The following is a 25,381-nucleotide window of genomic DNA, read 5'->3' on the forward strand; positions in this document are numbered from 1 at the left end:
AAGAGGGGGGTCTGCGGTGGTGATGCTCCCGCATGCATACGGGCACGCACGTAGCTGCTGCTGCTGTTGCAAGGGCGTGTGAGCGCCGTGCTTTCTTTACCAGGAAGTGTTCGTGCGTGTGTGCGCGCGTGCGTGCGTGCGTATAGGTATGGGAGCGTGAGGCCCCAGCGACACGAACATCTTTTGTCTCCTGATCAATTTTGCATGCGCATCGTGGATCGCGGCGGGAAGAGCTCGAAAACAGGCTACAAGGCGGTCTTGCGGGATCTTTATGGTATGATGTATTGGGTTCGCACGTTATCATCGAGATGAATGGGCGAAATTTAAAGGGAGGGGCGTTTTGAGTAGCTCTCTTTCGTGTGGACTTCTGCAGACATCGTATACAGGAAGCAATATGCTCATTGTGACTGCAGTAACAAAAGCGTCGGGCTACACATGGCTAACAGGACTGAGCATACTTTGTCGTCACTGCGGCTACGTATCGACGCGTCACGTATGAGAGAAGAAAACATCGTAGTGCCTCATGTCCCGGTTACTAGCGTGTCCAAGCTTAGAAAGCAGAGAGTAATCATTCATTTACGCACGCATAAATGCTGCAAAGTAAACCAAATAAATGATCGGATGATTTAAGTTGAGGCTGGTCACGAATTATCATTTGTTAGCACAGTTAGCCCTGGTTTAGCATGGTTTGTCTTGATCTCCGATGGCTTTGTTTGATTCGAACCAGCTTACTTTGGTTGACATATGTGATTTATACACTGCCCATGTTGGCCTAGGAGTAGCAGGTCTGACTCGTGGTTTCAACGATCCCGGTGGTTTCGATTTTCATTTCAAAACAGCTGCATAAATTGGCAACTCCTGCCAATTCGGTCACGTCACTGGTTCCGTGACGTCACACAACTCGCCAACCAATCAGTGCCGACCATGTCACCAGCCAGATTATGACTGGATAGACAGACGGATACCGGTTTTTCTTCGAAGTGGCGTGCTACAATCTCGCTTGCTAGTCATTGTGCATAGTTATTTGTATACATGCGCATGACATCTATTCTCCGCAACCACAGCGCTTCATGTCGATGGTACGGCTATTGCGGTGGTACACTAAGGTGAAAAAACAGGAAAGCCGTCGAGATGGTCTTTTACGAGTTGCGGGCACGTGGTTCAAGGCGTTTATTTTGATGGAAAGCGGGCGAAGGACTGTTAATCTGTCCTCCCGCCAGGCGAAAAGTTTGCGAACCCCAGGCTCTGAGCTCCGTGGCGCATAGCTCGGAGGCTATATTCGGGCACTCTGCGCCCCATTTTACAGCCTACAGCCACATGCTGCGCGAGAGTCCCCCTACGAATAAACCGGGTGGAAGCCTTATCCGGAGGCGAGGATGAAGGGAGGAGGACTGTCGAGGCCCGCGCACTCTCTCGTCAAGTACTCGCCGGTGCGACCATTCAGGAGCCATTCAGTCGTAAGTGTGTCCTGGCGACGGCGGTTATCGGCGCTCCGACTGCTTGCCGTTGCTCTGCTATGGCTCGTAAACTACACACCGCGCTATGGTGCGACGTATGAGGAGTCGCCTTTTCGAGGGCGAGCGGTCCTCTGCTTCACTTGTCGCAATGCACACGACCTGGTACGTCTACACGCCCAATGGACTCCTGCCCCTGGATCCGTATGCAGTAGGGCGCGTAGCTTCGCAAAACAATAAATAAATATGTGCCGGCAAGAAAAGTGACGCCGACCGACCGACCCCAAGCAGTCCGGACATGCCCCAAGGTGCCTCTCGAACGGACGTTGATGGAACGAGTGGAAGAAAACGAGAGAGGGAGAGGGAGAGAGAGCAGTCGGCTTTCTTCATCTCCTAGTTCCTTTCAGCTCTTGTGGCTGGACCTCTTCGTTGTACTAGCCGCTACTGGCAGCCTTCTTTCTTCGCGTGCTGCCGCTCAGGTGCCTCTAGACGGGAGTGACGAAGGTTCCGTTTTTGTCGGCCGCCAGAGCTGTGGAGTGGCTGCTTTGTGGGTGATCGAAGCACCCCTCTCCCTCATCCCCTTTCTGGGTACCTCGGAAGCCGCTCATTTTTTGCGTCTCTTCAATGGCTCTTGCCGACTGCCGCTGTTCCCCGACGCATGTACTAGCCGAAACCCCCCCGTGTCAGCCGCCGGTGTCTGTAGTCTACCGGGCGGTGCGCATTACAAGCAAGGTCGTGTCGGAATTTCTCTCCCCTCCTGTTTAAGGGCCGCGGAGACATCAAACGGAACGCCTTTCGGCTTCTAGGCGCATTTTATATGTGTTGAGGCCAGTACTGCGCCACTCCTGCTGTCGCTGCTTTTGGCGGTAAGCTAGCGTGAAAAAAAAAAAAAAAGAAGAACAAAAAAACGCGTCATTGTGGTGTACCTGCCGCGGCCGCCTTCGGCGATGTTTCTCGAAGTCCTTTGTTAAGCGGAGCCGTGCATTTTCCTGCCGCCACAGCAGGCCCGATGACGTCGGCGATGACAGACCCCGCGGCGCCGCGCGAGGCCCCTCAAAGGCCCGAGGAAGAAGTCGCTGAAGCAGACTTGAGAATTTTTTTCTGTTGATCTCGTAGCATTATTGGCTGCTATGGGCACATTAGCTATTTTCGATGTCGATGAACAGGCTCGGATCTCTGGGAGTTTCTCTAAAATTGCCTAGATGCGGAACTGTTGGCTTGTCCTCTGGCGGTTTTGAGAGAATACTGCATGCCATTTCTTTTTGCCTTATAAAGCCACACTGATAGCTTTCTTGCTAATATACAAGGGCGCCCTCCTCTCTCTCTCATATACATAGATCGATAGACAGAAGTTTCGCGAACAGACACACACAAGACAGAGTACAGCTGCGCCAAATATAGAAATGTAAGCAGTTTTCTGGCTTTAAACCATTGTATATAGTTCACTCTCAGAGGAAGAACGTTTAAAAAATAAGGGGGAGGGGGGGGGGGGGAAGCAGTCGTTGGAGCAAGGACAGCAGTCCATTTTGAATTGTTTCTTTTTTTATCGTTGACTTTTCTTTTTTTTTTTTCCTCGGAGGAAAAAAAAACGAATTTAAACGTGGTCTTTCTGCCTAAAATTTCTCGCGGATGCAGAGGGGCAAAGGGACCATCACCTCCCGGCCATAATCAAAATAAGCAGACATGTGCCTGCCTCATGTATTCCATCATTGCATTTTTTTAGCCTGACATCTCCGTCTAGGCTTTCACTCGCTGTCTCCCTCCTTGTCGTCACAGTCGTAAACAGCTCTAAATGCTGCTGTACAATTCTGTTCCGTCGCGCGTCACGGGTGCAGCTGGACGGAGAAAAGCGTGCAGAGAATATCGAGACTCACATCCAAGTACCCAGTGCCATGGCGGCGGGTGGCAGTCCCGCTAGGGCGAGCAACAGGACCAGGCCCGCTCGCACCATCGTTTCCACGGGCACGAACGCCACGGCGGCCGTGGCGCCCGGAACGGCACGGTCGCTCACATCTTCAGCGGCGCCACGCCTCGTCCGCGCCGTACCGCCTTGGCCAGGCAAGGATCCTGAAGAACAGCAACGGGGAATGCATCTATCAGCATTGTACTGCAATCATGCATGAAAAAAAAAAAAAAAAAAGACTGGTGATGTGAAAGATCCAGTTGGCGTAAGATCGCGTTGTTTTTAGGGTGTAGCTATAATAGATGTCAGCCACAATAGTAGCGAGCGCTATATGTTGGTGCTGAAAAAAATGGCGCATACCCACAATGGAGATTGGCCATGACCTGGCGGTGATTACAGTTTCTTAGATTGCGTACTGCAAAAATGAGATATTAGAAATTTGAGCAAATCAATTTCAGATGGTTTAGGGTAGCACTGTAACTTACTGAGCTTTAATTTGCGAGATTAAAGAGTAAAAACCCGCCGGGGTGGCACAGTTGTTAAGGCGCACGCCTACTGTGCCCAGGGATGCGGGATCGAACCCAGGCCTCGGCGGCCACTTTTCGGTGGATGCGAAAAGCAAGGCACCCGTGTGCTGTGCGATGTCCGTGCATTTTAAAGAACCCCAAGTGGTCGAAATTTCCGGAGTCCTCCACTACGGCGTTTCTCATAGCCTGAGTCGCTTTGGGACGTTAAACCCCGCAAACCAACCAACACATCCCTTCCTTGTTTGCTTGCCTCTTCCGTAATCCCTGACAGATACTAAGGCACCACTTGCACGTTAGTCTCTCACAGTATACCATTAATAGCCATTGGCTACACGACACCAGCAACGACCACTTTTTTCGCTGTGACAACACTGGATTAAAGTGTGTACTCCAGCAGTAAATTATGCACGAACATCTTTCCCTCCAAGTTTCTTGCCGAGCGAAAAATGTGAAGGATGGGGATAGAGAGAGAGAGAGAGAGAGAGAGAGAGAGAGAGAGAGAGAGAGAGAGAGAGAGAGAGAGAGAGAGAAGGAAGTTTGTTGACTAAATATTGCCACCTGGTGTCCCTGATGTTCTCAGGTGGCGCTTGGGAAAAAAAGGACGCCGAAGTTGGCTCGCGTGCTGTGCGCGGAACTTTGCCTGCTGGTTCAGCTTCGTCCCGTCGTTTTAGTCACGTCTAGCCCTGTTGCCCGTGACAATATTAACAAAAACAAAATTAGAAAGGTTCAACGCTGCTGAACCGAATATGGAGCGAAAGCATTTGCTTCGGCTGACCGAGTGTTCTTCTTCTTCTTCATCATCTTTTTCTTCTCCTTCTCCTCTGCTTCTTCTTCTTCTGTTGGGCGCAGCGCCGGCTCGGGGTCTACGGGCACGGACACGGCCCACAGCGACGAGCGGTTAGACCTGGCGTAGTATTGCTTTCGCAATAAAACGCTAACAGAGCACAGTCCATTCTCGAAAAGGTCGTGAATACAAAAAACCAATGCATTGCTGCGCAAGCTTATCATATGTGTAGTTTTCTCACTTTTTTTTTTCTCTTACGGGCGCAGTTTAAGTGCGAAAAAATTAGTTTTGGTTTAGCTCTGGTTAACCCTAAATGAATTGCGAACGCAACAGCGGAAGCTTCTTTTGCCTACTACATTATTCCCCTATCACGCCCTATCAGTATAAGGTGCTACATTATTGGGTACATTAAGCTCATCCTTTAAGGGTATATGACGCGAGAGCGTAAGCTACCAGCCCACAATAAAGTCAAGTTTCAACCAAAGCCGTATGGACGTGCCTGCGTGTCGTAGGGTAACGAGAATGCAAACGGTTCTGGCAGGCTTATTCTGATATCACCCTCCCATATGAAAGGAGCGACCCGAGTTGGCAGCTCCTGCCCGTGACATAGGTGTAACGTGAAGTCAAATGTCATGGCAGGCTGATTTTTTTATGAGGAGACCGTAACTACGCCTCTTCACGGCGTAGCTGCGGCCATCCGAGGTCTCGCTTTGGCTGTCGTATTGCTTTCGCAATAAAAATTTCGAGGGCAGGCACTAGCACGCTAGCGTTAAAGATTTTGCGCGGTATCGCGTTTGTTTAAAACTTGTCGGTGACGTCAAGGACAGCGTGTCCTTCCGCAATTTACTGGCTTGTTCATCGAACGGGAATGGCAATTTCATAAGGAGGCAGCCTTTATCTTAATGCTTCCGTAATGTGCAGATGCAGGTGCGGACAAAAGTAAGCGCGGAGCACCCTAATGTCTCCGAATATTATTCACGTGATGCTTATACGAAATGGCCAGCTGACGTCTGTAGTTTGTGTAAACTGCTGCGCTTTATTGTGGACAACAATGTTTCATTACTAATAGGGGAAGCGTATAGTTCATCTTAGAACGGAATAGGATGCTTAGATAGGAATAGGAGGATAGGGGCCCGATAACGAATGCAAAAGTGACGCAGTTTCGTTTGTTTTTAAGGCAAAGGCCTTTCCTTGGCTCATGCGCTGTAAAAATATTCGCAGAAAATGTTTGCACGAGCTGACACTCAAGAAAAATCTGTCTCCACCGGGAATCGAATCAGTTTACTTCAGATCCACAGCCGAGCGCGCAAACCACTACTTCAAGCCGGGCTCATGAGAAACTGATTGTGAGTCCCCTTGTCCAGCATGAGGATGATAATAGCGGTGACAATGACGATGCAGTTAGTGATAATTATGATAGTAGTGATAATAATGACGCTGCAGTTGGTGATAATTATTATGCTGGTAGCAGCGATGACAATGAAGGTGCATTTAGTTGATAATGCTCAATCAATCAGTCAATCAATCAGACTTTATTTTAATGTGCGCAGGAACAACCATACGGTATTGGGACTCCAGGAAAAATAAGAAAAAAAGAAATTGCACACGCAAGCTTTACACACAAAGACAGAAAAAACAAAAGAAGAAACAACACCTGAAATGGAACTTAAAGTGAGTCACACCGAGAATGAAATCAATGAGGAACATGTCTTGAAGAACATATCAATAAAAGCATCAAAAGAATATGATAAGAAATAGAATAATTCAAAGCGATAAAAAGCATCAGATACAATACACAGTTTTAATGTCACAATATAAATAAATGCAGGTAAAAACAATTCGGAGACTATAAAGGATATTGAGCTGGAGGAAATGAACAAGTGCAAGTAAATACAAAAGGCTTGAAAGGAAAAGTATTGTATGATATACAAGACTGTTCAGATTAAGACCCTACGAAATTCCAATAAAAACGAAGAGAGAGAGAGAGCTTCCAAAAATATAAACGTGAGGACAAAAAGAATTAAACAACCTTTGCATTCTGTCCAGAGGGAAGATAAGACGCAGAACTGAAGAAACATGAAATGGTCTTAATTCCCTTATGATGTTCCACGAAATTCGCAGTAGGATGCAGTCAAGAATCTCAGGGCATGTATGGAAGGATTTTGTACAAGAAAATGGTAATCTGCTCTGACACGATGGCATTTGAGATAAGGAAGATGCGGCGAGTTACTCAGTGTGGAGCGAGAGTTGGAAGTTGCGCAGGAGAATGCAGGAGAAACGATGTTATAATATTCATAAAAACTTTTGCTGTACTAGGTCGATTTCGTCACAGTTCAATTTGCAAGTACCATTGCAAACAACATATGCATACTTCAGAAGCGACAAGCATACGGACAAGTACAGCTTTAAGAAGGGAAAAGCGGTACGGAACTCTCTCGAAAGCCTACAGATGAAACTGAATGTGCGCATAGCCATCAGGTCAATGTGTTTATTATGAGACGAGGACCTGAGGGTACGGTCGAGAAATACACCGAGACAACATCACAGAGTTATCAGAATAATAGTAAAGAAAGTCATGCGTTTTAGTAGTAAATGTAACAACCTTAGCTTTGCAGGAATTTAGAGTAAGTCCATTCTTTGTGCACCAGTTAAAGAAAACAGACATGTACGATTGCAAAGACACGTAATCTTGAAAAGAATGTATTACCTTGAATATTTTTATATCATCAGCATAAAGGAGGACAGAGGAGTGCCCACCACGGACGAAGCATCATTAATAAAAACAGAAAAGAGAAGCGGGCATAAGCTTCGATTCCAGAAAGCAGAAGCTTTTCGAGAAGTAATCAGTAAGTGACCACATTAAAATCTTTGCTCAAATCACAGTACACAACCTCAACCTGTCGTCTCTGAAGGACGACCCCATATGGAGTCATGCTGATTGGGTAGGTTGACATGTTTGAGATGAAAGGAAAGTACTTTGTGCAAGGCTAATTCAAACATCTTAGAGGTTGCACGCAGAGGAGAAATGGAACGATAATTGAAAACATCATTTTTCTTTCCTGGTTTGAAGACAGGAAAAAAACGTGTCATTTTCCACAGGCGAGGAAAGGCCGACTTTTTCAAATAGTTATTAAATATTGTAGCTAAAACGGGTACTACTGAATCCTTATATTATGGCGGCTGGAATGCTATCGGATACGGCGGACAAGGATGGTTTCAGGCGTTTAAGGCTCACGCTTATCGAATTCTCATCGAAGAGAACAGAATTAGGCGCACCAGATGGAAGGCGAACGGAATAACCATGTGGAGTTTTGTACAAAGAGGAAAAATGCTAGGCAAAACTCTCGGCAACATCTCGAATTTCACACCCATCAGTGTCAACCAAGTTAATACGCAAATCAGATTTATTATAACGCTGGCGAATGTATTACCAGAACTCAATAGGACGATTCGAGGCGTCCTTCTCCAAAGACTCAAGATAGCAGTCATGATCCCGCTTATACAGCTGTTTTCAAAGGGAGCGCAAGCGGCGTTTGTCGTTTGCCCACATATCAGCTAAGTGCGTTTCGCTTTATGGTGCGCCCGCTCCTTAAATTGTAGCGCTGCTCTTAGTTCCCCGGAAAACCAGAAAGGAAACTTGTTACGAGTAGGAGTATGCAGCAGTATGTACTGACGCATGTGAAATCACGGACATGTCCATCAGCATCACTGATTTCGTTTGAAAGAGACCAGTCGGCAGAAGAGAAGGAACCGAAGAGACCCACATAATCCCCACGCGCATATGATGATAGTATAGCGATAGTAACAATGATGGTAGAAATGACAATGCCAACAGTTCTGTGGAGGGGCTTTCGTCATTTCCGCGTCTAAGAAGACCTAAGCACAGTCCTGTATTTTGTTTTATTTTTTATAAGAAAAAAATATGAAAATTGAAGTGAGGAATGTAGTCGGCACCGTTTCCCGCTATTTTATGTGGGGGGAAAATAATAACCTGGGTGATGATTCTGAGCGTTTCATCCATGAGTGCAGACCGGACCGCTCAAAAACCTGTCGATTAATTTACAGATTATACATCGTGCAAACGTTTGGACATTGGACACTTAATGCGAACGCAATGTTTCCCATCATCAAACCCAGCCAGATATGTTCCTGTATTTAAGCACGCTCCGCTCTGTTGACCGAGCAAGCCACATTTCTAGTTGGGTTTAGCGGTGGAAGGTAATGTTTTTGCACTAAAAGTGGTGAAGTGAACGGTGTGTATGCAGCACTCTTTGAATTACCCGTGCTGTGACACGTGGGATGTGACGTCACATCCCCCCCCCCCCTTTTTTTTTTTTTTGCACAGAGAAAGAGAACCCGGTGGGAGAGCGCGCTAGCAGACACCCAGAGAGAGAACCTATAGGGTTTTTGCTGATGCCGGCCTCGTTGGGGCCCAGACTCTGCCCGGCAGGCCATCTCAGGCGTCACTAATGATGATGTTGATAATGTCCTCAGTTGTAATGGCACATGCCCATGGCGATGTATTGTCCAGAGTGGATTGCAGATGCAGAAGACTCAGGAACAAAGAATGTTTCGATAACTTTGAACCTTAAACTAGAATGTAAATAATAATCAAAAGACAAATAAAAAGCAATGAATTCTCATTTAAGCAGAGGATATGATTACGTTCATCGCTCATAATCACTTGACATGATTATGAACGAGTGGCGCAGATCATCGTGGCCCTTCTTTGTTTTCTACTGAGAAATATCTTTTTGGCTCGTGGCTCTCTCACGCTCGGCTACACCGGCAATGAATGAATGGCAATCGATGGCGACGCGGCTGAACCGCCGAACAGGCGCATATCTGCTTGCGTGTAGTGTGCATGGCTGAACGCACAAATAGGAATAGGCGTTATATGCAATAAAACATTGTAGTGATTCTACGCGGCTTTTAAAGGGCAACTCCGGAGGTTTTTGACATTCGAATATTCTAGTGAAAATTTTATCATAGGTTATCCTCTCCTGACTCATTCTACAAAATTTAGGTGCCGTACGATAATCCGCTCGCGCGCAACACGGCTTTAAAATATGCCGTTTTTATGGCTTAAGTTGCGAGTATTTCTGCGGGCAACACTGAGTTTCCGACGTCACAAACAGTGTACCGGCGTTACTGTCCACTTCCCGCGTGATTATGAAATTGTGAGGCCTATATATTGAACTACCTTAGATTTTATGCAGTGAGTCATGATTTCCATACTTTATTTTCACCATCCAACGCACGTACGAGTGTTTATCTAATACTGAGTGTGACGTCATCATTTCGTCAACTGGGACGTCGTTTCTGGCCGTGACAGCAGTTTCGGTTTCAATTTGCTGTTTTTCCGCTTTAAAAATGCTTCTAATTGGAATTTCGAAAAACGGTTTTTTTGTGTTGGAGTCAGGACATGCCGAGGAATGTAATTCAACTAAAAACACAAAATGATGAAAAAACCAGCGGAGTTGTCCTTTAAAACTCACATGTACATGATATGAATGGCTCTCCCCTTCTTTGTTTACTTTTGTAGCGTGAGATGCTTGCGAAGCGTTAGGTGGAGTTGCAGCCATGCGTGATCAACAACGTGAAATATATACTGTATAGTGCTTCCGCGGTACAGCTCACCACCCAGAGATCATCCCGTGCAATTTTGAATACAAAATTTCTGGACTGACGTTTACTTTTATTCCTTTGTACCGTATAAAAGTCACTATTAAAACCATCTCAATGTCGCAGTCACCGCCACTGGCATTCATAATCAATCATTCAGCTGAACTACTATTATTATCTCGCATCTGTTCGTGCTTTTTTTGCGCATTAATTATCTTTTATAACGCCAAAATATTTAAAAAAGACATATATAGCAGAATAAATATGTAATTAAAGCATTACTAACAAGGGCAGCATTAGATTCAATACAATGAAGTTAATGTAGGGCGTTCAAATTGCAAGCCGGAGTGTGAGCGAGGCGCAGCAACGTGGCCTCGCAATCCAGGACGCCAGGTTAGGTTCGGTGACAGGTGATACATGAAAGAAAGAGTAAATCTGCACCTACTCTGAATCGATTCAAACACGGTGTACCTGATACCCGCTGTCGTTTCTCCTGCATGCATCTGCTACAGAACGTGAAAAATGTGGCATGCCAATGGTAAGGGCGTAAGCCCCGGCAACACATGTCCTTTTCTGCATTAGGCGAGCAAACAGTGGTGTACCACTGCAACATATACGTCAGGACGAGCACAAAATAACGACCCGAGTAGACAAGCAACAAAATAAGTTACACTTTTTTCCGTGATTTTACCTCCATTCTCTTCTCCTTTGCTCGATGTTATCCGCTTTTCTGTGTACCGTCCTCTGTATTTAAAAAGCTGACTCGGGCCACCTAATTCATTGTATTGTTATTTCACACTGAATGTTTGTGAGGAGTGTGCGAAGGTCGCATTTTTAAAATACAAATATTTCGCTTTAATATCGAATGAAACTTCGAATAATGAACCACAAAGTAATTCATTCTTGCACGCAGGCCTATATTTCCAAACGATCGAAGATGTGACGGTACGTGTCTAGGTATAAGGCACGGTTCGGATGAGTAAGGTTCCAAGTAAAAACGACATCCGCACTCAGGAGAACACGATGACAACTCTGTCTTATTCGCTTCGATGCAGCGAAAAAAAAAACACAGACAAATACGATAATTTCAAATTTACTATCTCTGTCAGTCTCTATATAAAGCTTAGCCGCCAAGCAAAACCATACGAAACGATGCTTTCGCCAGTCTTAATTGGTTTAAACGTACTTAAACCCTGCGGAAAATATTTTTTTTTCTTGGAAAAAGCACCATAAATAAGTTATTTCTCACAGTGGCACGCATTAAACTAGCTTCGCTTTGAATATATCACCTGAGGGTAGAATCTCTCTTTTGTTCAGTCATATAGCTCTAACCATTGCCAGACGACTCCTGTGACATCACAGCTAGAATATCTATCAAGCAATGTCAGTCATTCACTAGGGGTCAGGTAGCGTAGCAACGGCAAAAGAACGCATTGAGAAAACAACTGCTGCAAATAGTTTGACTTCAGCTAAGTTCTGAGGCTCTTCGTACTGGTTCGTGCATAAAATGTTCGTGCCTGCGAGCGTCTGCTGTAACTGATTACTGGGATTGCCAGTCAAGTTTCCCTGCTTTTCTATAAAATTATTTAACGATTGAAGTACTTCGGTCTAATCCCCTTAACATGGGATTAAAACAAAAAAGTCTCTTTGCAAAGTCGTTGTGATTGCTCAGTCAAGCAGCATTCTCAAATATGGAACTTATATTGTGTAGCCTCTTGGTTTAGACTTTTTTTTCTTTACAAAACCAGGTGGGAACTTTTAGGCGGCTTGACATTGGTACATATCACCTATTTAAAAAAAAAAGAAATAAAGAAAAGTTCCATGGCTCATTTTTTGGGGTAATTGATCTTGTCGCAGCAAAAGGCAACGTGCTATTAACGCTCACTTTTCTGCTGTGCCTAATGTTTTGTATTAATTCCTTCAAAAACCTCATGAAATGGTTGGCTGTATTAGAAAATTATTCCCAGATAGCATTCTTTTGTTCGTCATCTATTACATTTCTATTCATTTCATCATGCACGTTACAAATCACTACACAGTTCTTGCGAGTCTTTCCTGTCTGCCTTAATTTGTATACGTAGCAAGAGTATTCAACATCACAACGGTCATTTTGAACGTATGTACGTACGTGAGCTTTGGAGCAGGACACTGCTAGAGTGCATGGGTTGCGTTTTTACAGAAACACCTATACACGTGTTCTCGCTTGTCACATCTAAATGACACCTTTCCTTTATTAAGGCCAAGGCCTTTAATGGCTCATGCTGTCGTGGACAAAATTTGTTCCGCTTGTGCGGCGGCTCTGATTGGCCGAGGCGGGATGACGTCATAGAGGTCTCAACTAATCACAGAGCCCTACTACAGTATGCGCGAATGCGTGCCTTATATGGCCATATTGCAATCAATAAGTAGCTAATTAATGACTGCCGAGTAATTAAGTAATTAGTTACTAAGTAATCACTAATTAAGTAATATAGTATTAACTAATTGTTATGATTAATCAATTATTTCATTATCTAAATAATTATAGCTAATTATTTGTTAACTAATTACTTAATAGTTCCAGTTGCATAGCAGAATGCGGCACTCAGGCTTTCACCTTTCAGTACTTTAGTCGCCATAGTCCCTTGTAATTTTTCCCCAAACCAGGCCGCTCCGTGTACAATGAACGCCAAAATAGGTTCAAGAAAACCAGTTGACCGAAATCGCTTCTCTAGACTAAGCACACGACGTGGGAAAGTTTTGTGCTGTATCTTCCGCTTTGTGCCCTCGAAAACCTTTGCCGTCTAGAAGACACATTTTCAGCTAGGTATTGAGGTTAACTCAATTTTATTAAGCATGTTCGGTGTAAGAGAATCGAATAAAATTGTGTTTGATGGGTTCCAATGATGCAGGCTAGAAAGACGTTGAATCAACTTTTCTGCATAAAGCGAGATAGCATGCATACGGGTATGCACAGTCATAATCTTAATTTGCAGGGATTTTGTTTCGCTCCCACAATTGGGCTTTGTCTCGTGAACATTCGGGGCTGGCTGATTTGCATTAACAGAGCTAACTTCTTAGTCAGGTGGTTGTCAGGCACACCTGAAATTTTAATATGTCTTCGTTGCCTTAAAGATCCTAATATTATGGCTGATTTGCAGCGCTCTTAAATACATATAGCTATTTTGTGATTACGGCCAGTGGTAATTCTTTCCGTGATTAAAAGTTTCAAACGACGGGGGTCACGCTATGTAGGAATTCATCCCTTCCCTCAGGACTGAACCGAGACAGCTAACTCTCCTTCTATATGAAAGGGGGAAGGAGGGGGGGGGGGGGCATCTTTGCACCATCGCACGTTACCCGCCCTGTTAATAACCCTTTGATGGCCCTTACTGAATGCAAAGAGATAGAAAAGTCAATTGGGGAAAGGATTGCCAGAGAATGTTACTCTTCGCTTAGTTGCGTAGGTTACCGCAGTACGCCTACTGAAGACTGTCAAGAGCTAGTATTCATGTTACAATTCACAAAAAACAATGGCATGAAAAAATGGAACCGTGAAAAACAGGCTCGAAACAAAAGCGTACATTGTTTGTGAAATCAACCATCCAAAATCGGCGCACTTTTCAAGCTCATTTTATTCTGTCATGTATGTTATGCAACGAATAACATAACATATATTATGCGTTGCATTCTATGTATGTTTTAAGAGTAGCGACATTATCTTTGGGGATTCACGCGTCCTCACCAAGATTCCATTTTACTCCGGGTGCGTGATTTTTTTCTGTAATAAATAATAAAGATGGGAAGTCTGATGTTTTGGGTTTATGTTCCCGTTTCGGGTTTTTTTTTCCCTTTCTTTAATATTTGTACATTTGTGTGTGTGTGTGTGTGTGTGTGTGTGTGTGTGTGTGTGTGTGTGTGTGTGTGTGTGTGTGTGTGTGTGTGTGTGTGTGTGTGTGTGTGTGTGTGTGTGTGTGTGTGTGTGTGTGTGTGTGTGTGTGTGTGTGTGTGTGTGCGTGTGTGCGTGTGCGCGCGCGCGCGCGCGTGCGCGATTGATGCCACATGCTGTCCAGCATTGCCTCGCAAGCTATCTGCTGACTTGAGCATTCTCGCATATGCAATTTAGTTTGCCTTAAATCAATAATATTTTTATGTATTTTTTCTTTTGTTGCAGAATGCACATCTTTTATTTTAGTACCATGAACCAGCTGCGGAAAGATGCATCCTGTCACTTTTCTTGTTTCTTGCAGACTGTTCGACCACAAAGACACATATCAATTTCAGCTCAAGGAAAAAGTATAAAAAGCGTACAGAGTTAGAAGTACATATTTCAGCGCTAGTTTGTGCAGTCGATGTTTTATACCTCTCGACCATCATGCGTGCATTATTTCAATCTTGTTCACAGATTTGCAGAATAAATACCAACAAACGAATCCACTCAACTCGGGTGCTTCAGTCACCAGATCTAGTCGTTCTTTCCTGATATTTCAGATTTTGTGCTATTCCTTTATGTTGCTCCCCAGCATTTATTACTGACGTTCAGTTATTTTCTTTTCTCTGCAGCAGATCGCGCCATTAAGTAAAGAAAATAAAGTCAACATTGATTGCATTGGCTCAGATGTGCGCGGTTTATGAATGTACGCAGGGTGCGTAAATCTTTTTTTAAAAGCTTATCAATAAATAGGCTAGGGAAAGCGTTTAGCAAGAAAGAAAAAGAAAGAAATATTACCGCATCATATTGAAGAGAGCAGACTGAACAAGAACATTTGTTTTTAATCCCACTGTCAGACCATACTTAATCGAGTGAAAAATACGCTGTATAATTAAGTAGTACTTCGCAGGAAGCGCATCACATTGCGTCGCTGCTTCTGCAGAGGTCGGCTTATTGATTTATTCGTTTATTTATTTTTATGGAAGCTTGCATTCTAGCAGCTGTTCTTTCTGTAGATAATGCACGTTATTTACAGAACGCACGTGCAGGTCACACCCAAAATATAAGCAGCAGAAGCAAACCGGTTTTAGGTTACGCTGTTCATAACATAAAAAATATGCCGCAACCGTGAAGAATTTCGTCATGCAAATGATAATAATGAGAGTAATAATAATCATAAAAAAAAACGCAGTGCGTGCTGCATATGATTCTGCCTCTTTAAATACCCATTTCTTCTCCTTGCTGGTCACGTGTATGAGCGATGGTAGGTATCACGAAAAAACAAACAGGGCAACACGGAGCAGTGCTGTTGGCTTGATTGTTTGAAGCATATTATCATTACATACAGTTCCCGAATGGGCGAGTAAGCAGGCGCGAACGGCTGTCGCTCTTTAATTTTACCGGCTGAACTGCCTCAGTAGTGCTGGCACTAGTCGGCTGCTATTCTAAAATTCGGAGATTCAGTTCCAGCCGCTCCGTTATGCTGCACAATGTCAGCGTTCGTTAATGACAACGGATGACCTAAACTAATCCGGAGCCCTCAGCTACGATATCCTCTACAGCCCGTGTGTCACAAGCTGCCTCACATATAGAGCGGAATTTACGCGATCTCCCTGCTCCTCCGAGCATTCTTCGATATGACTCTCCGGAGCAGCGACCGGCCAGCCTTGACGATGGACCGCATGGTTGGAATATAGGAGCATCTCCTTTGAAATAGGGTGGTAGCAGTAGCTATCATGCTCATTTTTCTCCCTATATCTTAATTATTGTTTTAGATTAATTATTGTTTAATTATAGTTTTAGATTGGTTAACTATACCATCATTCTATTTATTGAATTTTTATTTCTACATTACTAACATTATGTCCCTTTTCTGCTTTTAAGCCACCTATCCTCCAGTCGTTTTTTGCTAGCTTCGACCGCCGGTTTATTCACCCGACCACTGGTATCTCTAAACCCCAGAGCTTCAGGGGGCAGCACGCCTGCGGCAGTGCGCTTTGGGGAGATGTAGTCCTCGAGCAACTCTCGCGGCCGGTCGCTCTGGGAAAGTGGCTCTTGTTTTTTCACCGAGCCCGTGATCAACTCATCGTTTCTCATCTTGCACAGCCGCCGCTACTGATGACTCTGCGACTACGACGCCTCATCGAACAAGAAAGCCGTGAGAATTCCTTTTTGCCACAGACTGTCGGTTAATTGAATATTGTTTTCGCCTTTGTTAAAACCTTGATCCGGCTTAGTATTTTACGCTGTGTTGTCTGTGTTTGCTTTGTTTTCTTTATAGTCTTTTTTTTTTATCGCAGTGTTTGTTCATTATTGGTTTTCCCTTTAAAAAGTCGTCTTTTATCACTATAGTGTCTTGGCGTTTCATTTTTATTTTTATGCAGTATAATTTAGACCATCATCTATAAATGGTTGGTTGGTTGGTTTGTGGGGTTTAACGTCCCAAAGCAACTCAGGCTATGAGAGACGCCGTAGTGGAGGACTCCGGAAATTTCGACCACCTGGGGTTCTTTAATGTGCACTGACATCGCACAGCACACGGGCGCCTTGCTTTTCGCCTCCATCGAAAAGCGGCCGCCGAGGCCGGGATTCGATCCCGCGTCCTTGGGAACAGTAGTCGAGCGCCGTAACCACTGCGCCACCCCGGCGGGGGTACCATCTATAAATATCCAATTGATTGAAAAAAAGTGACTTTCTTGAACTTATTCCTCAATCACACACCGACACACGTACTTCACGGGTTGACCGGCCTAACTTTAACTGTGTTCTCAAACCTCATAGAGCGACAACGGGTAACTGTAATGAGGATCCCCCGCCTCTTTTGACCGTAAAGGCAGGGGTTTGTGACACCGTGTGTGATTTGGGGACATTAAGCCCTGTAAACATTTTTTTTTTTTCTTCGTCCATCCGGATACTATGAGTGCCCGCAGCCACAATGTCATCTCGCGGATCACTCTTCACAATCAGCAGGCGTAGCCTATCCTTGCACGCAGACGAGGCATGCAAAAAGACATTTTCAGATTAGAAAACCTTGCATCTATGTGAGTGACTGAGCAAACAGGCTTAGATCAGAAAATGATGAGATGTTTCTGGTGAGCCCACAACACCAAGGGCGTTGTGGGCTCACCAGAAACTGACTCCAGACACAAGCATCACTCGCTTCGCCTAGATTTTTTTTTTTTTTATCTAGATGTGCGGTGCGCTAGCCACAGGCAACACATTATTCTGCCTCCGAATCTATCTCCCTTACCTAGTTTGTCCTTTTCACCATATGCCAAAAGGCCACCATTGAACAAAGATACCTCGTGGCCATTCATCAGTATTAAGCTTATCGGTGGATCATTAAGCAGTGCAACATCCCGACCTCCAACAGTCCTTTGGATGACGTCCTACTGTTCATCTTTTTGTTAAAAGTTTGATCTCTCAGATGGCTGTAGATGTCTTAAGATATTTTGGCAGCAACCAGACTGTGCCTATATAAAGAGACGTTTGCTATTTAGTCATCTGCTTTAATTGTCAACGCCTATTATTCGCTCCTTTTCTTTTTTGCTGCCATTTCCAGGCTTTGAAGCGGTAAATATGCGGTGGTATTTCCAAGGCCCAATATATTTTTTCGTGCCCAATTCAGTAAGACAAAAAAAAAAAAAAAAAAAAACCTAACTGCCTTATAAAGAACATTGTTTTCGGTACTTTAAGTTAGAAACCAGTATAAAAAAAGAAAACAAAATCCTCGATAAAAAAAGGAAAGCGGTATATAAGGTTTAAAATTTAACACATATTCTAAAATAATTTTATGCGGTCATGTTAAGTCAACGACGTACTTGGAAGGAACAGCAAGCTCCAATACATAGACGTGGCGGACATGCGATGAAGGACGAATCTTCTTCCCTGACCAGTTTTTAATAGTACAGATATTACCTAATTTACAGTGCCGCATGTGCCAAGTGAACCACGACGACTCCAGGCAGACAGGAGGACAAAACAATAATGAAAGGCTTGTGACTCGGAGATAAAAATTCGATTCAGTAGAGTTAACAAGAGCATTTCTGCTGTACAACCGGCTTTGTTCTAGATGACTGTCTCGCCTAGAATCTCATAGCCATGACAAACAGTTTAGTATGCAGCACCATCCCCAGTTAACGGCGACCCTATTGGCACACTTGCTGCATTTTCCTCGAACCCCTTTCGTGACAACTATTACGTCGTAGCCTCTAAATGCAAACAAGACGCGATCATCATGCGTCATTAATAAAAGGAGATATATATCTCTTGTTCAAGATAGAGGTCACAAAGCATATTGCATTATAGAACAAAAGCGAACAAAAAAATAAAATGGACTACGTGGGGGACGGGGTTGCTCGCATTCTTCAATTTCAATATGAAGTGAACAGCCGCCCGCTGCAGCGTGATGAATGGAGCCCGCAGCTCGCTGCTTAAGAATCATTGCCGTTTCTATGTATAAACGATGAGTGCTCTCTTTCCAGATCACTGTGTGTGGAGCACCTGCAACGCGGGCGCACTGGGCCGGTATCCAGAAAATCCAGTTTCATAATAGTTCACTGGCAGGAACCGAGATCTTGCCGCTTATCGGTGGCGGACGACCTTACAACTCTGACAGCTCGTATGCATCTTCCAAGTGAAAGCTCGCATGCAGTGCTCATGGCCAGGTGTGCTGACCTGTTTCTATTTGCCTTCGAGATATGAAATATGCGACGCCCTGTGGGAATTCGCTGTGGCTAAAAAAAAAAAAAAAAAAAAGGAACGGTTGGCTTTACGGCAAGTGTGTATTACAGTGTAGGACATTCTTCTTTTTTTTTTTTTTAGTAAATAAATTTCTAATGCTTGATGACACCAAATATATCTCGCTCTTGCTAAATTGAGTTTATATCAAGAATAGTAAACGCCGTTCGGGCCATTCGCTTCTTTATTTTCTTTCTTTGTCGTGCATATCTATACCGTGACTGGAAGGATAACACGAAAAGTCCGTAACCCACTGAGGTTTTATGACCGCACACTAGCGGGAAGACGAGCAATAAATATTCACGCGTTGTACAGTACAGGTACATCCCTTTAGGCCAGATTTAAAAGCAACTCCGCACTGCAGTCAAAGTGCCGTTCATTTATGTCAGAATTGTGGTTCTTGGCAACAGTTTTCTTAGCAAATTTGAAGTATACGGTACTCAAAGAGTTTATAAGGGCGTCAGAACTCGAGGAACGCAGTGACACTCCATCCACTTACCACAAACCATGAAGTATCGCCCTTTGACTTGGGTCTATTCCTTCCCGCCTTCTTGTTGCAGTCGACAAGGACGACGACAGCAACGGTCCCTCCTTAAAGCCAGCGCAACCAAACGCACTTAGCGGCGGACGTCGTGCGAAAAATAACGGTCAGGCTCGGGAGGCACAGCACGTCAACGTGTCAGAAACGACGCAGGTTGCAGCGTCATCGTCTTCCAGGCACAGGCGTGAGCGCCCGGCGCCGCACACAGCCGCGACGTAGAAACACCCACAAACACACACACGCGCGAATACAACGAGCGGCGCGCACTCGTCAATTCCGAAACGTCGAACGGCTCAGGGACAGCACCGCCGCCGCCGCTCCTCGAATTCCAGACGGACAGGTAACCTGCCTCCTCGGCGGTCCGTCGGTTTTCGTTTCATCGCGGCACCCCTCTACACGTATAGAAGGAACCCCCCGGCGATCTATGACACGTAGGAAAAGCAGCACTACCAGCAGCGGCAGTGAGGACAGCTGAGTGGAGAAGGGACCACTTCGGAGGACAAGCCCGGAGACGTGCGCTCTCAACAGCTGGAGAGTTCGGTCTGGACAGCGGGAGAGTCGGCACAGTCGTCCAAGCGGCAGCTTCTGTACACGGCGAAACAAGTCCGCTGACGTGAAAGAGAAGAAGCCGTCGAGTGGCGACCACGGTGACAAGCACGAAGACGGCGACAGCGCCGAAACTTCTCGGGCCGTGCAAGCGTCGGCAGCCAGTCCGGCTACTCGAGGAAAAATAGCTCGAGACTGTGGTGGCAGCGGCGACGGCGGCAGCGCCGATGGTGGTGGTGGTGGTGGGTCTTCCGTTCCCTCATTCATAGCGGCCGCCCTCTCCCCCGCAACGTGGCTGATCAATCAGCGCTCTCGCGGCCGCTGACGTCGCGCCTCGCGTGACTCCCCATTGGCTCGGACGCGCGAAGGTGCGTGTGCCGCCAACGGGACGACATGCGTTGCGTGCTTTTAACGGGCAACCGGTGTGTTGGGTTGTTGCGGGTGTGCCAGAAAGTTTTGTTTTCTTGAACTAGAGGAGCGAGTTTGCTGTTTAGAGATGGATTTACCTTGACTTGAAAGAGATCGTGCTCACCATGCCACTATTTGAGAAATATATATATATATATATATATATATATATATATATATATATATATATATATATATATATATATATATATATATATATATATATATATATATATATATATATATATATATATATATATATATATATATATATATATATATATATTCATAAAGGGTCACAAACGCAGCGAAAGCTGTCATCGAGCTTTCGCCCATGATTACTGCAATGCCTGCTTTACTGGTAAATAATGCAGTCAACGGGACATCTGAAAAAATATATGCAAATGCAATTTACCCAAATTTATTCAATGCTGTTCCTTTACCAGCGGCCATTTCGTTCTACTAAAGGAATTCGACAATTAATTAGGCTCCCCGTGTCGGGCGTTTCTTGCGCTTCGAGTTATTTGCGCCTCACGTGCGAAAATTGTGGCCTGTGCTGAAGTTGTTACAAACGGATCATCCGTTGTTTTCGCGATGAAACCGAAAGTCAGGTATAAAAATTCTTAAAACAAAGCAAAAAATGAACCCTCTTCTTTTTTCTTGTTTATTTTTGCGTTGCCCGGCGAGACTTGCACTGATCGCAAAGAGTTAGAAATGAAATGAAATGAATGAATGAAATGAAATAAAGAGTTAGAACTGGCAGGAAACAATGTTTTTGAAGAGAGATTGTAACTTATTGTCATACATTCACATGCACAGACCTAAAGAAGGGCCTAAGGCATGCCGCAACGGATTATTCCGGCTTAACTATTATATTTGTTAATATTATATTTACACTATATTTTCACTGTAATATTTTCATTTTTCGGCTAAGCGGAATGCTTTCATTGCGGTCGGATGTCAAACCAATGATCTGCTCTAAAGCACCACTACTGGCCCTCAGGCAAAGCGGAAGGTGCTGATGCAAAACTGCCGCCATCCTACCGCAAAAATAAATAGAGTGAGTGAGTGAGTGAGTGAGTGAGTGAGTGAGTGAGTGAGTGAGTGAGTGAGTGAGTGAGTGAGTGAGTGAGTGAGTGAGTGAGTGAGTGAGTGAGTGAGTGAGTGAGTGAGTGAGTGAGTGAGTGAGTGAGTGAGTGAGTGAGGTGTGTGTGTGTGTGTGTGTGTGTGTGTGTGTGTGTGTGTGTGTGTGTGTGTGTGTGTGTGTGTGTGTGTGTGTGTGTGTGTGTGTGTGTGTGTGTGTGTGTGTGTGTGTGTGTGTGTGTGTGTGTGTGTGTGTGTGTGTGTGTGTGTGTGTGTGCGTGCGTGCGTGCGTGCGTGCGTGCGTGCGTGCGTGCGTGCGTGCGTGCGTGCGTGCGTGTGGGAGGCGAGGAGGCACATTTGTTGAACGTTTGTTGTATAGTATAACTACCAAATGCGCGAAGAACATTGTGGGACGTGGCGTAAGTGCAAAACAAAACGAGTGCTCAGTTATCGGTTATATGTATAGAAAGGAATGATTCAGCAGCTGAAAACCGTTATTGAACTTGTACTGCGAAAAGTGCAGCCAGAACGGCAAGACAATCACAAGACTAACGCGCACAAGTCAGCAACCTTGTACAAGTGATTGTTAGCAAAACAGACATAAGGTTAACATGGGCAGGTTTATTCTTCCGCAACCGTTCTCGTTGAATTTGACACCCGCCAACGTGCTCAGCAGCGCCTCCTTCTGAACTACGGACAGGTTTAAAAACAAAAAAAAAAAAGGAAAAGTGCGCATGGAATGAGCCTTTGCAAAGTACTTCTGCTGACTTGTTTCTCTCTTCTCCAGCTAGCTGTAATCGCCCTATCATTTTCCAATTCATTCATTCATTCATTCATTCATTCATTCATTCATTCATTCATTCATTCATTCATTCATTTCACAGTGCGCTCAAGGGATGCACGCTTCTGGCGTCGTAACACGCCTCTGTAAACAATTACGCATCCGCATTGCGAAGGAATGCATGCCCAAAAGTAGTGTTTTCAGATATCTTTAAAAAGATAGCCGACGTTATTCTTTCGAAGACTGTGGTCTTGCTTGTCATAGTCCGACAATAAGTGAAGAGATAAGTACATTTCTCCTTTTACGCTGCACTTGCGTCCACGAGACGACGGTGTTATTTTACTCTTCTGGAATAATTTGGTACATAACGTCCGGGACGAGGGCAATTGAACAAAAGCACCATCGTTGGCTGAGGACAAAACTCTAGATATATGTGGTGGTATATGTCTCCTACTTTCTCTAAAAACAGTGCGTTTTTGCATGCTCGTGTTTGATATCATTTTGAGGACTCTCTTCCTCCAAATTTCAACACTATTTGTCTGGAAAGGGGAGGAGTCAGTAAGCAGAAGACGGAAATACTCGATTAATTTAGCTTCGGAAGAATTCAATCAAGCGAACAAAGTGCCTAGTGGCCTAAGGTGAGGACTAGTATTAAAACATCTATCTATATCTCAGTATATTAGTATAAATGTAGCAGGAATCGTTTCTTTATCTATAGTTTCGATACACACTTTCTCCTTGTTATTACTTAAGGCTTCCTTGCAGTCTGCTTCGTCCCGACCATCTACTTACCAGTTAATTACAGCGAAAACTTTAGCTAAAGTCATCGTTCTCACCCTCATATTGTATACCAACTGCTCCCACAGCCTTTGTCAACTGCTTTTCAAGCTTCCCCGCGTCGGATGGCTCGGCTGGCTCACTGCTGGCATTTATGCATCTGCTCATTTGTTTACACAGCCCCTGACAGCCCACGCCTATCAAAGGCATACAGGCCAGGCCGGATGATTTAGGCTGGCTTCGTGAGCGTCATCTGACAGCGAGCGCTGGCGTTATCTTATTGGCCCGAAGGCGCTCAAAGCGAGCCGCCGAAGTCGCTGCCGCCGCTCTTTCTCTTTCTCACTTCCCTCGTGTTCTCTTCTCTTTCGCGGTGCGCTTCTATCTCCTCTCTCAAGTTCACTACCAAATTAGCGTTCACTCGCCTTTGTTGCGCGGCGAGGCCGTTGCGCAGACTGTCTCAGAGTCCAGGTCTGCACAACTTTTTTCTTTGTAATGCCGTAATTTTATTCTGCGCGCAAACACTCGTTTGGTTCGGGACCAGTACCCGACCACAGTGGCGATGACCTGTAGCTGAAGTTTTTTGTTTTTTGTGTGTGTTTGTGATGTTAAGTACTAGGAGGTAAGCTTGAATGAGCTTCGATCTAACCATTAGTATACGCGCGCATATTACTTTTGTTTTTGTTGCCTATCTCGATATGCTGCAACTTGTCCTGTATAGTTAGACGGCTGATGTAAGAATCCGGAAACAAGCCTGAGCGGCACCCCCCGAAATGGTGCAGTGATGCTGGGTGTATGGTGATTTTAGCTCGCAGAGTAAGCAAGAAAAAGCTGTCGACCAAACTTCTGGTAGACCGTAAATCCTTTGTTTCTTAAACTGCAACATTCGTGCAGCCAACCACACTCCGCAACAACGGCGGGGAAATGAAAGCTACGGAGCCGAAAATTGTCCGCTCATCCTATAAAATCGAATATAGTTCCTTAAAACGTTGCCATCAATATTCGCTAATCAAGGCATGTTTCTGATACACCTGCCAACTTCCAAGGTCGAATATCGAGAAGAAAAATTTCGTGATGGCAAAAAAAAAATAATAATAATAATAAAATAGACCTCAGGCACGTCCAGTAGCTTCCATAGACGGAACTCGCTTCCCCAGCAATGCGTTGTGTGGAAGTGCCGCGCAGGTAACAATCTACCAGGGGGCCAGGCAAACCATCATTATACGGCTTTACTATTTAGCCTAAAATAAGATAGTTAGGGACGTTCCACGACTGTACTTTCACTTCGTGGCAAGTTATAGAAGAGTAAAGCAATTAATCCGCTCACCATCTTCTCATGCTTCTATGCATGCATTTTCACATGCGCGACAGCGCTCTGCAGGAGTACTTTTTTCTCTGGTTAGAGCAGCTTATGTTCGAGGGAGGGCGCTCGGACCTCTATAGCTTCACAACTCGAACAGGTCAATCACTCATATGAGTGCAGCCATCTCGGAGGACATCGCACAGCTGCCCCTCCGCGGTGGTTTAGTGGTTATGGCGATCAACTGCTGAACCCAAAGACGCGGTTTCGACCCCGGCTGTGGTGGCCGCTTTTCAATGGAGGCGAAAAGCGAGATGTCCGTGTATTTTTGCGATGTCAGTGCACTTAAAGAACTCCAGGTGGTCGAGATTTCCGGAGCCCTTCTCAACGTTGTTTCTCAAATAGATTGAGTCGCCTTGGGAAGTTAACCTCCACAAACCAAATGAAACGTTAGCTCGCAGCAAGCTCGTCGTGTGCGGAGTGCGATTGTGACTGCTTTTCTTGCTTGTTTTCTGAAAAACAGCATGTCTGCTGTTGACCCTTACTTGCGCGCAGGTTTAAATTGAGCAAACTGGACTTCCAATTTCGTAACATGCCTATTTTGCAGAAGTGTTCGTCGTTGTCACCGATATTAAATATTTGCCAATGCTCATATCGACTCTCTGTCGCCTTTTTCCTTACCGGTCATTCCTGGATTTTCTTTAGGTACGCTTTTACCGCTATAGTATTTTTATGCGGCAAGGCATTTGGATGCTTTGGTTGGCTTGTAGGGTTTGACGTCTCAAAGGAACGCAGGCTATGAGAGGCGCCGTAATGGAGCGTTCTGAAAATTTCGACCACCTGGTGTTATTTTTAACCTGCACTGACATCGCACAGCACGCGGGTGCACTGCTCCACATTGGCGGGGCGCATGCTATCGCAATTAAAAGAGAACTGTCTGCGCATGCCGTTTTAGAAAGCCAGACGACGACTTTTCGTTTATCTCGTCCATTCTTCTACAACCTC

The 25,381-nt window shown here is 44.9% G+C and overlaps 1 protein-coding gene across 1 annotated transcript in view; it reads right to left on the reverse strand.

Moving 5' to 3' along the window:
* LOC146208620 (protein Wnt-5b-like) overlaps positions 1-25,381 on the reverse strand; it is a 378,372-nt gene that overhangs the window by 64,544 nt on the left and 288,447 nt on the right. Inside the window, exon 3 of the mRNA XM_084595465.1 lies at positions 3,329-3,521. Coding sequence (XP_084451591.1) covers positions 3,329-3,405 — 77 coding nt within the window. The 5' untranslated portion in view covers positions 3,406-3,521. The remainder of the gene's footprint in view (positions 1-3,328; positions 3,522-25,381) is intronic.

This window comes from Amblyomma maculatum, chromosome 1 (genome assembly GCF_055883805.1).
Source record: "Amblyomma maculatum isolate TAMU_Amacu chromosome 1, ASM5588380v1, whole genome shotgun sequence".
Classification (NCBI taxonomy): Eukaryota; Metazoa; Arthropoda; class Arachnida; order Ixodida; family Ixodidae; genus Amblyomma; species Amblyomma maculatum.